Below are 16,165 nucleotides of genomic sequence, written 5' to 3'. Positions count from 1 at the left end.
AACACCCGCCTCGCGTGCAAGAGGTCCGTGGTTCGAATCCCGGTGCCGGCAATTTTCCACCGGATTAAAAAAAAAAATCTGCGTGTTGATAAAATTGCACAAACAGGCCTGGAGTGTGGCCTGATCCCGGTGACCAGAACCGGTAACGCACTCCCTCACCAGAGCAGGATTGGCCACCCTGGTGCAGTACTTGGCCACAACCTCCTATATGAACACAACAATCAAACCCCCGGCCCTCAGTCCCCAGCAGCTGCGAAGCAACTGACCACGGCGGCGGTCACACCTCCGACGCAGCAGAGGGTGCTAAGAATCACTGGCTCTGGACAGGCCGCCATTGGAATATGAACCTGGCAACGTTTAACGCTAGAACGTTATCTAGTGAGGAGAGTCTAGCAGTGCTATTGGAGGAATTAGAGAGCAGTAAATGGGATATAATAGGGCTCAGTGAAGTTAGGAGGCCGAAAGAAGCCTATACAGTGCTAAAAAGCGGGCATGTCCTGTGCTAACGGGGCTTAGCGGAGAGAAGAGAACTAGGAGTTGGATTCCTGATTAATAAGAATATAGCTGGTAACATACAGGAATTCTATAGCATTAACGAGAGGGTGGCAGGTCTTGTTGTGAAACTTAATAAGAGGTACAAAATGAAGATTGTACAGGTCTACGCCCCTACATCCAGTCATGATGACCAGGAAGTCGAAAGCTTCTATGAAGATGTGGAATCGGCGATGGGTAGAGTGAAAACTAAATACACTATACTAATGGGCGACTTTAATGCCAAGGTAGGCAAGAAGCAGGCTGGAGACAAGGCAGTGGGGGAATATGGCATAGGCACTAGGAATAGCAGGGGAGAGTTATTAGTAGAGTTTGCGGAACAGAATAATATGAGGATAATGAATACCTTCTTCCGCAAGCGGGACAGCCGAAAGTGGACCTGGAGGAGCCCGAACGGCGAGACTAGAAATGAAATAGACCTCATACTCTGCGCTAACCCTGGCATCATACAAGATGTGGACGTGCTCGGCAAGGTGCGCTGCAGTGACCACAGGATGGTAAGAACTCGAATTAGTCTAGACCTGAGGAGGGAACGGAAGAAACTGGTACATAAGAAGCCGATTAATGAGTTAGCGGTAAGAGGGAAAATAGAGGAATTCCAGATCAAGCTACAGAACAGGTATTCGGCTTTAACTCCGGAAGAGGACCTTAGTGTTGAAGCAATGAACGACAATCTTGTGGGCATCATTAAGGAGTGTGCAATGGAAGTCAGTGGTAACTCCGTTAGGCAGGATACCAGCAAACTATCGCAGGAGACGAAAGATCTGATCAAGAAACGCCATTGTATGAAAGCATCTAACCCTACAGCTAGAATAGAACTGGCAGAACTTTCGAAGTTAATCAACAAGAGTAAGACAGCTGACATAAGGAAGTATAATATGGATAGAATTGAACATGCTCTCAGGAACGGAGGAAGCCTAAAAACGGTGAAGAAGAAACTAGGAATTGGCAAGAATCAGATGTATACATTAAGAGACAAAGCCAGCAATATCATTACTAATATAGATGAGATAGCTCAAGTGGCTGAGGAGTTCTATAGAGATTTATACAGTACCAGTGGCACCCTCGACGATAATGGAAGAGAAATTAGTCCAGAGGAATTCGAAATCCCAAAGGTAACGCCGGAAGAAGTAAAGAAAGCCTTGGGAGATATGCAAAGGGGGAAGGCAGCTGGGGAGGATCAGGTAACAACAGATTTGTTGAAGGATGGTGGACAGATTGTTCTAGAGAAACTGGCCACCCTGTATACGCAATGCCTCATGACCTCGAGCGTACCGGAATCTTGGAAGAACGCTAACATAATCCTAATCCATAAGAAAGGGGACGCCAAAGACTTGAAAAATTATAGACCGATCAGCTTACTATCCGTTGCCTACAAACTATTTACTAAGGTAATCGCAAATAGAATCAGGAACACCTTAGACTTCTGTCAAGCAAAGTACCAGGCAGGATTCCGTAAGGGCTACTCAACAATGGATCATATTCACACTATCAATCAGGTGATAGAGAAATGTGCGGAATATAACCAACCCTTATATATAGCTTTCATTGATTACGAGAAAGCGTTTGATTCTGTCGAAACCTCAGCAGTCATAGAGGCATTACGAAATCAGGGTGTAGACGAGCCGTATGTAAAAATACTGAAAGATATCTATAGCGGCTCCACAGCCACCGTAGTCCTCCATACAGCAAGCAACAAAATCCCAAAAAAGAAAGGCGACGGGCAGGGAGATACGATATCTCCAATGCTATTCACAGCGTGTTTACAGGAGGTATTCAGAGACCTGGATTGGGAAGAATTGGGGATAAAAGTTAATGGAGAATGCCTTAGTAACTTGCGATTCGCTGATTATATTGCCTTGCTTAGTAACTCAGGGGACCAATTGCAATGCATGCTCACTGACCTGGAGAGGCAATGCAGAAGAGTGGGTCTAAAAATTAACCTGCAGAAAACTAAAGTAATGCTTAACAGTCTCGGAAGAGAACAGCAATTTACAATAGGCAGCGAGGCACTGGAAGTCGTAAGGGAATACATCTACTTAGGGCAGGTAGTGACGGCGGATCCGGATCATGAGACGGAAATAATCAGAAGAATAAGAATGGGCTGGGGTGCGTTTGGCAGGCATTCTCAGATCATGAACAGCAGGTTGCCATTATCCCTCAACAGAAAAGTATATAATAGCTGTGTCTTACCAGTACTCACCTACGGGGCAGAAACCTGGAGGCTTACGAAAAGGGTTCTACTCAAATTGAGGACGACGCAACGAGCTATGGAAAAAAGAATGATAGGTGTAACGTTAAGGGATAAGACAAAAGCAGATTGGGTGAGGGAACAAACGCGAGTTAATGACATCTTAGTTGAAATCAAGAAAAAGAAATGGGCATGGGCAGGACATGTAATGAGGAGGGAAGATAACCGATGGTCATTAAGGGTTACGGACTGGATCCCAAGGGAAGGGAAGCGTAGCAGGGGGCGGCAGAAAGTTAGGTGGGCGGATGAGATTAAGAAGTTTGCAGGCATGGCATGGCCACAATTAGTACATGACCGGGGTTGTTGGAGAAGTATGGGAGAGGCCTTTGCCCTGCAGTGGGCGTAACCAGGCTGATGATGATGATGACACTCGCTCATGGCACTCGTGGGTGCTTTTTTCAAATTTCAGTGTCAGGATGAGAAATTTAGATCAACCACCACCACAGATCTTCCCAAAATGGAATGCGCTGCACCTAATATATTCTGGCCAAGACAGTTTCAGAATTCACATCCTCCCAAACCTGATACTATGATACTGAAGTACTAAAGCGCCAAAGAGACGACACAAGAAGAGACACCGACGAGCGCTCATCTGTGTCTCTTCTTGTGTCGTCTGTTTGGCGCTTTAGTACTTCAGTAACATGCACCAACTAGCCCAACAAAAAGTGCTGCCTGGTACTATGATGTGGAATACGAGGGCCCAGTGACCAGTTGCCTGCTCCTAAGATCACACATATGTGACACCAATTGTTGGAAGGATGTTCAGCATTCACCACCATGGCCATAAGTGGTGCTCGCTAACACTCCCGGGACTAATCTACACATACAAAAGTACCCAAGTTGACGAGAGGATGGTTGCCGCAGTTGCCTAAAAAGCACCAGGCGGCCATCGAAGGCACCCGCGGCGCGCTGGCGAACAGCGCCGTGAATGGCAGCAGTAAGAGCCCTGGCATGTGAAGCTGGTGATGGGGAAAAGGCACACACAGCACTTCCAGTGATTTCGCACTGCGGTTTTGAAGGCCTGACATAGCAGAAAATGAATTTTCTTGTGTCTGCTCTTCAGAAAGGTCACCACTTGTATAAGGCTGGTTAGATTCATGGCATCAGGTAGTATATAAAGCAGAAAACGAGTACAAATTGCGATACAAGTGCACCCAGCAAACAGAGCTCACCAAGGCAAGCGAAGACGTGGCACTCCAGCAGTTATTTTCCAGGTATTATTTTGCTGTGCATGTTAACATTGTGGCATATTTAATCATGTAAATTGGCGATGCAGCACAAAAATTACTGACAGAAAAGAGAGACATACACCTCTCTTTTCTGCTTCTTGCGCTGCTTGACCAACTGCACATGTGTCATTAAGTTCCCATTCCTGGTCTGTTGTAATTTTTTTCTTTTTTGCGCCGCTTCGCCTATATTAATCTTATAAACTAGCCTAATTACAGTCTTGGTCTAGTTCACATAGCTTAGCGCAGCAAAAGCCGTCTATGGTGGTTGGTGCACGTGTAATACCGGCATTTTCAGCCAGCCTGTACAGCCCGTTGCGTTTGCATTCGCCGTCGATGCACAACAAACAGAATCGTGCACCAGACGCAACCATAGTTGGGAAGCACAGTGAAGGAAATGTACCCTAAAAGAAAATGACTAAGCCACTGAGAGGATGGCAAAATGACGACTACAAATCTGAGTGTTCGCCTTTGGTGCCCAAGCTGCGGAGCCGTTGCACGTGTGGAGATGAATACATACAATTCACATGGAACAGTAAGCACTTGCATATGAACAGCTCCTTTATTAATGTAGAAGAACTAGACAAAACCAAAGCAGCTTTGGAAATGTGCAGTGCTAAGCGATTGAAACGTGATACTATGAGCGCGCAACTGCCGCTGCTTTTCTCTGCCACCGGTGAGTGCTGGGTGATCACTGACAGACCAAATGCAGTTACAATGCATCACCTTAATCGCATACCTCGCTTAATTAGCTCGGTGTCCCCCAGCACTCACAGTCAGCGCAGAAAGCGCCAATGGTGATCCGTGCCGAGTACAGTCGAACCCGACTATATCGAACCCGTTTACATCGAATTATTCTATATATCGAACAATTTCTGGACACGATATAGTTACAATGAGTATATATCGCAAAAGTTACGCTTACATCGAACAAAAATAGCAGCGACACCCGATATATCGAACGTCAAGCGGCGGAAAGTGCCCCCGGAAGTTGGCTTTCCCTCGCTGCAGCGGAGAAAACCCGGCTGCGCGGCTCCATCCAACCGCTCTCCCCATAGAGTTTCTCACTACATTACCTAGAGGGAAATCTGGCGCTGCTGCGCTGTGGTATGCATGGGAATGCCGGTATATTGTGGATTCGGATTGGCATCGTTCTCGTAGAGACAGGACACCATGAAGACGCGCTTGGCAAGTACCGTTCCGTCTGTCACAATTATTCACTTTCTACTAAAACAGCACGTGAAAAGCTGTTTTAGCTTTATTATTACGCGAAAAGATGTTTTGTTTAACTACGAGAACTTGTTATTGTGTGTACGACTACGTTACGTAAAAAGTATCAGCGGGCCGCTAAAGTTGGAGGACAGACGACAAGGTTCGCGCTCGCTTTGAAACAGTTGGTCGTCTGTTCTTGCTTTTCTTCGCTTGGTCATGCATCGTGGGTGAGTAAAGATGTAATATGCGTGAATGGAAACTCTATGGCTCTCCCCATAGAGTTTCTCACTATAACACCTAGAGGGAAATCTGGCGCCACCGTCTATGGGAGTTTCTTAAGGGGGCACCGTGCCGTCATGGGAATGACGGTATATGTGTCTGCGAGGTTCGTGTTGGCTGGTGTTGTAAGAGGCTTCGTCTAAAACGTGGATATGGCTACGCAAATAACGCATTCTCAAAGTAAAATCTTCATAAAATGTTTCCATTCACGCATATTACATCTTTACTCACCCACGATGCATGACCAAGCGAAGAAAAGCAAGAACAGACGACCAACTGTTTCAAAGCGAGCGTGAACCTTGTCATCTGTCCTCCAACTTTAGCGGCCCGCTGATACTTTTTACGTAACATATAATCGTACACGCTATAACAAGTTCTCATAGTTAAACAAAACATGTTTTCGCGTAATAATAAAGCTAAAACAGCTTTTCACGTGCTGTTCTAGTAGAAAATGAATCATTGTGACAGACGGAACGGTACTTGCCAAACGCGTCTTCAAGGCGTCCTGCCTCTACGAGAGCGATGCCAATCCGAATCCACAACATACCGGCATTCCCATGCATACCACAGCGCAGCAGCGCCAGATTTCCCTCTAGGTAATGTAGTGAGAAACTCTATGGCTCTCCCTACCGTGACCGCGCCCGATCTCGCTGCCTCGGACGAGCCGTCGGCACCCCCCCTGCAAAAAAAATGATCCTGGCCCGCCCACAGCGCTTGCTCAGACAGCCAATCAGATGCTCTTGTGCCTTCATCGTGCATGATGGCGAAAGTGCGACTTGTCTCGCTGTTTTTGTGTGCGCCTTGTAGGCCTTCTCCCGCAGTGTTGCCGTGATGAAGCGGCAGAATTTGCCTTTCGTCGTGAAGCTCGCAATCATAAATCGTGTCGAACGCGGTGAGAAGTCGGATGTCCCCGCAGAGCACAAGATTCCGAGGAGCACTCTCGGCACGATCTTGAAGAATAAGGGGGAGATTAGGGCTAAAGCGTCCAAACTCGCGACCCGGTGCCCGTGGCGCCCGACCCGTACGCACGGCCGTGTACGAGTGGTTAATCTGAAATTGCTTCAGCCGTGCCGACTTCCGCGTGCTCGGTGATGACCGTAAATTCTGATGAATGCGACGAAGCCGTTGCCAGTGTTGCCGAAGTTTGGAGCGAACTGTCAGAATTTCCGGAAGCTGTTGACGAATCAACGGTGGATGAGTTTGTGAGCGCAAATGATGTGTCGCGACCCCGGGAGAGCCCGAAAACGAAGACTACATTGCCAACATCGTACTGAGCACAAGTGAAAGTGGGCACAATGAGGAAAGCAACGACGGTCCTTGGCCCACATCCTCCGAAGTGATTGGTGCGCTCGCACTAGTCCGGTGCTTCTGCGTGAATGCGGAAAGTTGCGGCCTCAGCTGCTCCGACTCCTTAATGTGGAAAAGTATGTGCGTCGCAGGCAGCGAAATTGCCAAAGCAGAAGAAAATGCAGGACTATATCGTGCGAAACTAAGCTAGTTTAATCAATAAAGTGATTTTATAAATGGTATGTGCTTTTATGACATCCAATTATTTAGCAGGCTTATATCGAATTATGCTCTATATCAAACTGATAGGCGTTTTTTTGCGAGTTCGATATAGCCGGGTTCGACTGTATTGCATTTCAATTGCTGAGCACTGTACAGTTAGCCACAAACGTTAGTGGAATCTGCAATGCATGGTTAAGCATCGCAGAACTGCATCGCTGCATCATCTGCCATCACACGGTGCAGTGTCGAGGCTGCCGGCACTTCTGCGCCAGGCGCAGTTTGCGCATGCGTGGCCTTCGCTATCGAGCATGTCTCGCCATGTCGCTTCCCATGATGCGCTTTTGATACTATGATTGAATAAATTACATCAGCAGCGGTCACATTTTTGTGACTGTGGAACGTGAAAAGAAGCCCTGTGCCGTGTTATGAGAGGAAATGGCAATAAATTAATGACTCGTGTCACTGCAGACCGCTGCCATGAGCCTCCGCACAATGAGAGGGGAAACTCAGAACTGTTACGTTCATTGTAAATATTATCACAGCTCGTTTAGGCTTTATATGTAATAACTGGAAGGTGCACTTGTTGTAAATGGTGGCACACACACTGGAGCTAAGCTGAAAAGAAATGACAATTAATTTTAATGCTCACCCGGTACATCACTTGTAAGGTAACATTTATTCAGACAACCCTGTGTGCAGCGCAAAAGACTCTCAGGAGCTCCGTCATCCATGCATCAGCCGAAGCAGACATGTGGCGATACTGACCCGGCACTTCAGCGGCTGCCATAAGTATCAAAAGCACATCACAGGGAAGCGAGCGGCAAGACATGCCCGATACCGAAGAAAGGGCACGCATGCGCAAAGCATGCCTGGCACACAAGTGCCGGGAGCCTTGACACCATGCTGTGTGACAGCAGACGGCACAGCAATGCAGTTTTGTGTCGCTCCACCAAGCATTGCAGATCTTGCAAACTTTTGCAGCTGACTGTACATAGCTACCGTTGCCTACAGACCACAGTTATCCAGGCTTCCTGCCGTTCCATGCAGTGAAGCCGCAATGAAAACTGTTTGAACTGAATGGCCTCACCAGCTTCAGCAATGTTTCACTAACGGTTCATGCACCCAAAAATGATACACGTTTGTCAAATTTACTTCCACATGGTATTTCAGCAGCACAAAATAGAAGAAACAATGGAACACATTCAACCAACATAGCTAGCGGCAGTGCCTGCTGCGGCCGACCTAGCCGCCCCAAGCCATTACATTCACGGCGCGAGCGCATGAAGGTGCCACCGGTCCAAACTCATCCCGCGCGTGGTGCCCATAGTGTCATATTGTGACACTATAGGCACCGGGCGCTGATGGTGACGAACCAGGCAGCAGCAAAACTGCAATGAAAACAAACTCCTTACGGAGCAACTCGTGCCCAGACGAAAAAGTAGCACTTGCAGCACAATGATAGCGAGCACAGTCATCGATCATCAAAATCTTATCAAAATGTGAGGAAGAGGCCAAGTGTGTCAGCTATTTATACATGAGTAATCATACATCCCGGCATAATTGCCGGTGCTCGCAAAAAAGTTCCAGAACATACGCCACTCATTGTGTTTTGTACGTGATCTGATCAGGCAAGATTCTTCCACCATAGAATCAGTGACAACATTCTAGAAAGCTCTGATACATGAAGGCGCCTCTTGTGCTAAGCGATAACCCTGTCAGCTGATAGCCGGTGAAAAACGAGGTCACCAGAAAAAGATAAGCCATGTACTCATGCCAATACTAAAGCACCGCATGCGGTGGATGTGGGTTCTGCTCCCATGTACTTGTGCCAAGTTGTTTCAGAGCGCAGGTCTTTGGCGCCTGTTCCTGCGGCAAGCGTTGGCGTCATGCCTCAGCAACCTCGTAACCAAGTGACCGAGCACAGCAAAGGATGAAATAGCAAACGCAGAGCGTGGATGAAAGATGGTGATAGTGAAGAGAGCGGCAGGAGGAAAGCGGAGGAGTGTGCAGTGGAACCATGAGCCAGAAAGCGGAGGAGGAGGGTATGGCAAAAGCGTGACAAGTGTAGTGTCGCACAAGATGGGCGTTGCCGCAACGATGGCTACAAGATGGCGCCAGAGTAGCGTGTGCCATGCATTCACCGATGACACTACCGATACCATATGTAGAAACAAGGTGCTGCATGAGCAGAGGTCAGCCTGCGGCAGCTGCTATGAATTGCGTCCACGCATCACCTTTGCAGTGCCTCTCATGATCTACAGATTAGCAAGGCAGTCGCACCAAGCTTCACTCCGTTTGCAACGTGTCGCATGAGACAGATTGTCCGCGTCAGTCGATATATTGAGAAATGAAAACACGTATACAGTTGCGCTCAAACTATGCATTAGGGAGTATCGTAATCATCTGTAAATTTTCTTTTTTTTGTCCACTTTCAATTTATCTTTCCTCTTCATTTCCAGATCTCGAATAAGAATATCAGTACTATGCTTTCACTGGCTGCATGTGGTAACCAAAAATCGAGCTTCTGAGTTTCCCTCGTTCATTACAGTGAGGCAAGCACCACACCTGCGTAGATTGCTTGACTCACTCTACATTTCCAGTCACATCTGAGCCATGAAGGTCAGTGCAACAGGTTGCTTTACGCTTCAGCAAGCTGAAATTGATTACTTCATATGTACCAAGATGTGTAAGCATGAACATTATTGTAAGAAGCAAAGTGACGAGTTCCACTTGTTACTAACAACTGGGGCTTTATGTCCAAAAGCTGCACAGTAGGCTGAGCTAACTTTGATTACCTGGGGTTATTTAACATGCACACAAATCCATTGTTATGCAGCACCTTAAACCAGAAATAAAACCCAGAATGTCATGTTCAGCAGCAGAACATCCACCTAACGCCAAAAGTGAATTTGTGATTTTTGCCAGGGCAACTTCTCTCATCTAAACATATTAGTATTAGGATATTATCGCAAAATGCTCAAAGGACGAGCCGCCGCGAGAACGACGAAGTGGGTCTGTGCCCTTGGCGCGAGCGAATGTCGTCCTGGCTCTCTGGCTCCAGTGTAAATAGCCTGTAAATAGCCTCTTTCGTCTGTGTCTTTCCACACGTAACAATATTACTGTGACACATACTTTTGCCTTGGTGAGCCATTGACTGCAGTGCATGTTTGTATTTGAAAATTTTATCAGAAATGAAGATACTAATACTGTAAAAGCTTCTACTGCCACTTCAGTGAAAAGGAAAACTAACTGATGATAATGACCTGTTGTTGACCTTTTTCTCTGAATGCTTTTAAAAAGTTCACCTATCTCTCAGATGTTTGCATAAATATAACCACCCAGGCGTCTTGTTTGTCTCGTTTTGCGCACAGCATGATTTTGCGCTCTACACGAGAACCCCTGATTACTAGTTTAAGTCAGTGCCACAGTCATGAGCACTGAAGCAGAGGCAAGTGGATCAAAGAGCACAATCACACACTGGAACCTAATAGAAAATTGCAGATAGTTTCATTTTCCGCGCCTGCAACTACACGACATGGGAACAAGTAGATAAAATGGAAGCACGTACCCCTTGCTATGGCACAGAGTAAAACAATGACTTCCAGACATATTGTTTGCACGTTTTATATAATTTCTCCAAACTTTAAGTTGTCTATTGAAGCAACAGATCAAACAAATAACTAATGCTGCCTTGTATAATTCTCAAAGTCACATGTCACTGTGAGTAAGCCACAGCATTGCAATTTATGTAGGCACATCTGCGCAATTGACATCGATTCTTCGGCTGGGAGCACGGTGCCCACGAGGAGACGGGTGCATGGCATTTTGTTTGAAAATTCGTCTTCTTGCGGCGCCTAGCAGTGTAATACTTTGCAGACACGTTCGTTAATGCGCATTGCATGCACTGCACTTGTCAGCTCAAAATGGCCAGACCTGGTGAGAGGCCTTTAAATTCAAATGACCCACATCTTCAAATAGATTTCTTGGATGAAATTTTGAGTTTGTTCTGGGCTACTTTTGCACAAGGTGTGTGTGGTCATCTGAAAGCACCTGAATTCACCTGGTCACTTTGACGGACAGCTTACTTCATGCTCAGCCACTGCAGAGGCCTCACACTAAAGGAGAACATTTCAACCATGTCATGCGTACCTTGTCCTTTCTTGTTCTGAGAGCCAAAAACCGCTCATTCAAGTCTGGAGCCTTCATCACAAGAGCCGAATGGACATCCCCTACTTGCCTACTCCTCGTCTTGAATCCTCGAATTTGGTAAGGTGTGTACACTGCAAGACAGAAAGAAAGCAGGTAACAGATAAGGGGGCAGTATCAAAAAGGCAACACCTTATTGCCTTCTGTTTGCCATACAAATAGGAAAAATGGAATTCACATGACACAATGTTTTATCATTGGTATCATTGGTGTCATTAATGTCGGGAGACAGCACTATATATAGTATGTGAAATTATTTTGTGGACAAGAAAAAAAAACATGTAGTCTCGGGTTCTCTTAAGCCGCTTTTGTGCATAAGGCTTAGGTTTGACAGTCAACTCCCTTTTGCTCACCTTCTACAGTCAGGCTTCGGCGGTACCAGGACAAGCAGAAAACACAACACACAGTAATAACAAGTAAAACAATGTTTATTGGTCCAGGGGATTCATGTGGAAGCAGGCTAGTTCCGACCACGACATTTGCCGGGGTCGATCATGGGGCAAACAAAGGCAGGGCACGACAAAGAATAGGAACGAGATGTTTACCTGAGATCCTTCCTTTATCGTGGCTCGCAGTCCTCTCTGCTTTCCAGCATTTGCCGCATGCCGGTCGCACCAATTTCAGCACCCCCTGCCGTGTTACTTGTGTGGTCAAATGGGCACGCGGCTCCACAGCCACATGACCGTTACGCTTGCACCCGGTTTGCAAGAGGGCAGCGACATCAGCAGAGGAAAGCCGTCTGGCTCCCCACACAGGAAGAGGGGAAGAAGACGTCTACTCTCCTCACTTCCATAGCATGGCAGGAAAATATTAGCTTTCATAATTACCACATCCCTCTCCCTCTAAGACCGAAAGCACCCTTGGCTCCAGTGGTGCAATGTTATGGCGGTCTCGCCACAACTGACCTACTCAGTGTTGTGGCTTCTGCAATGTAGTCGGTGGTCTCAATGTTTTGTGGACACCCTTTCAACAGAGCATATTTTCCCTCGAAGTCGGCCACACCAGTGTCGGCTGGAGAGGGCATGGCTCACTTCTTGGATTGTCCATCGTCTGCCTGGTTGGCCTACGTGCCCTTGGATGACAGGGACCTGGTTCTGCAGACCCCTGACTGGAAGACAAGTGCAGCTCCAGCCCAGCAGTAGCACGGCACAGGAACCAAAGTACACTGCTTAAGGTGAACCCCCGCTCCGTAGGTTGGCTCCCCGTGCTGGCACTCATCTCCTGTATCCAGCGGACTAGGGAGTGCACCAGCGCAGTTACCTGCGGGAAAGCTGATTGGTGGCCTGGCTTCTTGATCAATTGAGGTGCAACCATGATTCCATGCCATATGCCCTCAGCTCTCGGTGACTACCATGGCCAGCTTTAGCTGCTGCTCCGTAGGTGCTGGTTCTGCTGCTTCGAGTGGGTCTGGACTCACTGCGGTCTGTTTCACTGACTGCGGGTGTTGTAGAGGTGCGCCACCGGGGTCGATGGACAATCGCTTGCCTTCCTATGAGTTTGTGGTGCAGGCGTCGCAGCTTCCACGGTGCCTTCCCTTCGGAAGTACTGCTTCAGCTCACCGACGTGGATTGGGTCGCTGATACAACCTGTGTTCAGATCCCTCAGTTTGTAGTTCAGTCATGAGAGCTTCTCAGCAACTTCAAAGGGCCCCACTAATTTGGGTGCTAAACCCACTGCAAACCCTAAGCTCGCGTCGCTGAGTGTATGGTTGCGTTTCACGACCAGGTCTCCCACTTGGAATTCCATGTCCCATTGCAGTCGGTCGTAGGCAGCCTTTTGACTCACCCTTGGCCCTGCGCAGTTGCGATTCGCTTTGACCGCGGCATTTGTCAGGCAATCACGCAAACGCCATGCATAGCCGGCGATTGCCATTTTTGCACCATTTTTGTAGTTTTTTTTTACTAACAATGGAAATGCACTATCATATTTGCTTTTTACTAACTCAACGAAGATATTGTACGTGATACTAGGATTTTTTTCATAGTGAACATCGCTCCATTCAATGTTTTCAATCATAGCTCTAAACATAGCCAGATTATCTTGATTGAAACTTCGGTATACGATTTGTTGAGCTGGCAGTTTTTTTTCGTTACCTTATTAACCGGGGAAAAATACAGAAAGTAGGTAAGTGGTTGCTTAAATCAAATGTGAGAATACCAGATAGAACACTAGACAACTCATGGTTTGTGACACACAAATCTATTAATGTGTCGCTTTCTAAGGTTATTCTGGTTGGTGACTGGATAACATTGGTGCGGTGAAATGTATCAATGGCTTCACAAAAAAACGTCGTGGGGAGCTGTTTGTCAACATATCAATATTGAAATCTCCCACTATAACAACAGGCATATTCAGGATACAAGCATATTCAAGCAGATCGCATACAAACTGAACAAATTCGACAATATCACTAGATGGGGGTCGATAAATACAGGCAACCAGGGTTCCACAACATTTCACAGCAATCGATTCGTAATGCGTACGAACAAAAGAAAAATCTGACAAAAATTCATACTGAAGATTTTCCTTAACGCACAATGCTACGCCACCGCCTCTACGGTATTCTCTGAACACCCCTTCAAATTTGTACCCAGGGAAGGATAAAACATCATTTTCACTGGTGAACCATGTTTCTGTGTATGCAAGTACATCAAATCTATGATTTAGGTAACCCAAGGCCGTCTGTATTTCAAAGTGCTTATTTTTTAGGCTTCTAGTATTCACGTGAAAAACTGACATCCTGTCATTTTCGTGAAAAAGCGAACTGCACACAGCAGAATTAAAGGATAAAGCATCATAGTAAAAGGGCCTAGTTTGTGATGCCATGAAAAAAGAAAAGGAAGGCGAATAGATAAACAAGACACAGGAACAGCGGCATCTGTTAGATTATCTTTTCTAGGTCGGCATCACATGCAATCTGTATTGCCGGTTCACCGTTGCACTTGCACACCAACAGCTTCCCATTACTATACCATGCATATGCATACTGCTTCTCTGTAGCCTTTGTCCTCATCATCCACATGAGCTTTTTGTTCTGCGGTGTTAAATTATCAAGAAAGTATACATAAGGAGGAAGATCACATTTGAAGGCCACTTTGGACGAGTTGGTTTTTACTAACAGGCTTGCATGGTGTTACTGCAAGTGAATGTTGACCGTGAACACAATCTGAAACGCTTAACTTTCAACTTTTGTCATTAAGCCATCTGCCGCAAATGTAGCCAGTGGGTGCAGAGAAAATCGTACACGCTGTAGCGGCGCGACTGTCGCCTCCAAAGCAGGCAAAGATGAAGATGGGCTCACGTGCAGTTACTGCGAGAATAGAACATGCTAGCGTGCTCGACCTGAGCGGACACCATGTCGGCCGCTCCCGAGATCTCGCAGCACCATGGCTGGCCGGCCTAAATAAATCATTGCTACAATGGCTACCTTTTCACGCCGCCTCCCACAAATTGATGACACCGGACGACCGAAGCCAGCCTTCCCACAAATTAGTGACCCAGACGACCGAGCCCAGTCATGCCAGCATCAGCGCACCGACTCCACCAAGGCGAGTGACATGGCCTCACGCGGTCCGACAGATGTACCGTGGTTGTAGGGTGTCCAGGCTGTGGCTGCGTTCCAGGCTCTTGCTGTCACGCCCAGCCGCGACTTCTACGACAACTTGCCAGCAGCCGTCTTTGCTTAATATGTCACCTCGAGCGCTCAGTCACAACCGCTCTCGCCACTGGAACCGTCACATCATTCCGCATCTTGTCCTCCCACATTGCCTGTGTCCACCAGTGCCGATCGTCAGCATGCGCTGGCCCCAGCATCAGACCTCTACTCGGTTTGCGAGCCTCTACCCCAGCTCAAAGGCAGCTGCATGACAATTCTTTTTAAGGAATTCACTGGGCCAAATGTCAGCGCTTTCGGCTATTCTATGGCCCACCGCTCTCCTTCCTTGGACGTTCCCACAAGCTGTCCGCTTTCCATTCGGGGGCACCTCACTCAACGCCGATACAGAGGCCCTCCCATTGGCTCTACTAGGCACAAATTTCACTCTCGCAGGCATGGCAATGCCATAAGCAGAACCTTCACAATCCATTCAGAGACCACTGTAAACCTGATGCTATCAGCATTTGAGATTACACCGCAAGCAGCAGCAGGTGAGCCTTCTGGTGTTCTGAATGAATGTCGTCCTGAGGAATGGACTTGCTCAGTACATTTCTGACATCGTCATCAGAGAAACGATGGATTGTAGTAGCGACGGATTACCTAACCCAATATGCCAAGACATCCCCTCTAATTAGTGCAACGGCCATTGAAGTGGTTGAATTCTTTGTCACCAACGTAGTACTAAGACATGGTGCCCCTGCAGTTGTTATCGCAGACTAAGAAACTGCATTCACGGCCAATTTGATGCAATCCATTATGGAACTCACCCATACTAGCCACAGGAAAACAACTGCCCATCACCCTCAAACAAAATGGGCTAACCGAGCAATTGAACAGGACGCTGACCAATATGTAATCAATTTACGTAGACCTAAAGCACCGTACATGGGACAAGATACTACCCTATGCAACATTCGCTTACAATACCAGATAGCAAGAGACCACTCAAGTAACGCCATTCCAGCTTGTCTTTGGCCGAACTGTTACCACACTCTTGGATGAAATGCTGCCTGTCAGCGACAGTGCAGAACAGAACCCTGACATCAGCGACTTCACACAGAGGGCCGAAGAAGCACATCAGCTGGTTGACATCGCATTCAACTAAGGCAGCGCATCGAAGTGGATCGATACAACTAGCAGCGAAGGGAAGTCGAGTGTGCACCAGGCAACCAAGTGTGGGTGTGCACTCCAGTGCGGACGTGCGGCCTGTCCGAAAAGCTTTTTTGCCATTATTTCGGCCCTTACCGAGTACTTCACCGCATCAGACCTTTAAAC

At 47.2% G+C, this 16,165-nt stretch overlaps 1 protein-coding gene across 5 annotated transcripts in view; it reads right to left on the bottom strand.

The window, feature by feature from the left end:
• YME1L (ATP-dependent zinc metalloprotease YME1L) overlaps nucleotides 1-16,165 on the bottom strand; it is a 156,842-nt gene that overhangs the window by 114,430 nt on the left and 26,247 nt on the right. For all 5 annotated transcript variants that reach the window (XR_012828390.1, XM_075691602.1, XM_075691599.1 and 2 more), the window contains one exon: nucleotides 11,179-11,309. Coding sequence is in view for 4 of the 5 variants with exons in the window: in XM_075691602.1 (XP_075547717.1) it covers nucleotides 11,179-11,309 (131 nt within the window). In the remaining variant the exon portion in view is untranslated. The remainder of the gene's footprint in view (nucleotides 1-11,178; nucleotides 11,310-16,165) is intronic.

This window comes from Dermacentor variabilis, chromosome 5 (genome assembly GCF_050947875.1).
Source record: "Dermacentor variabilis isolate Ectoservices chromosome 5, ASM5094787v1, whole genome shotgun sequence".
NCBI classification, from domain to species: Eukaryota; Metazoa; Arthropoda; class Arachnida; order Ixodida; family Ixodidae; genus Dermacentor; species Dermacentor variabilis.
Note: the sequence above shows the minus strand (reverse complement) of the source record. Positions and strands in the feature narration are given on the sequence as shown.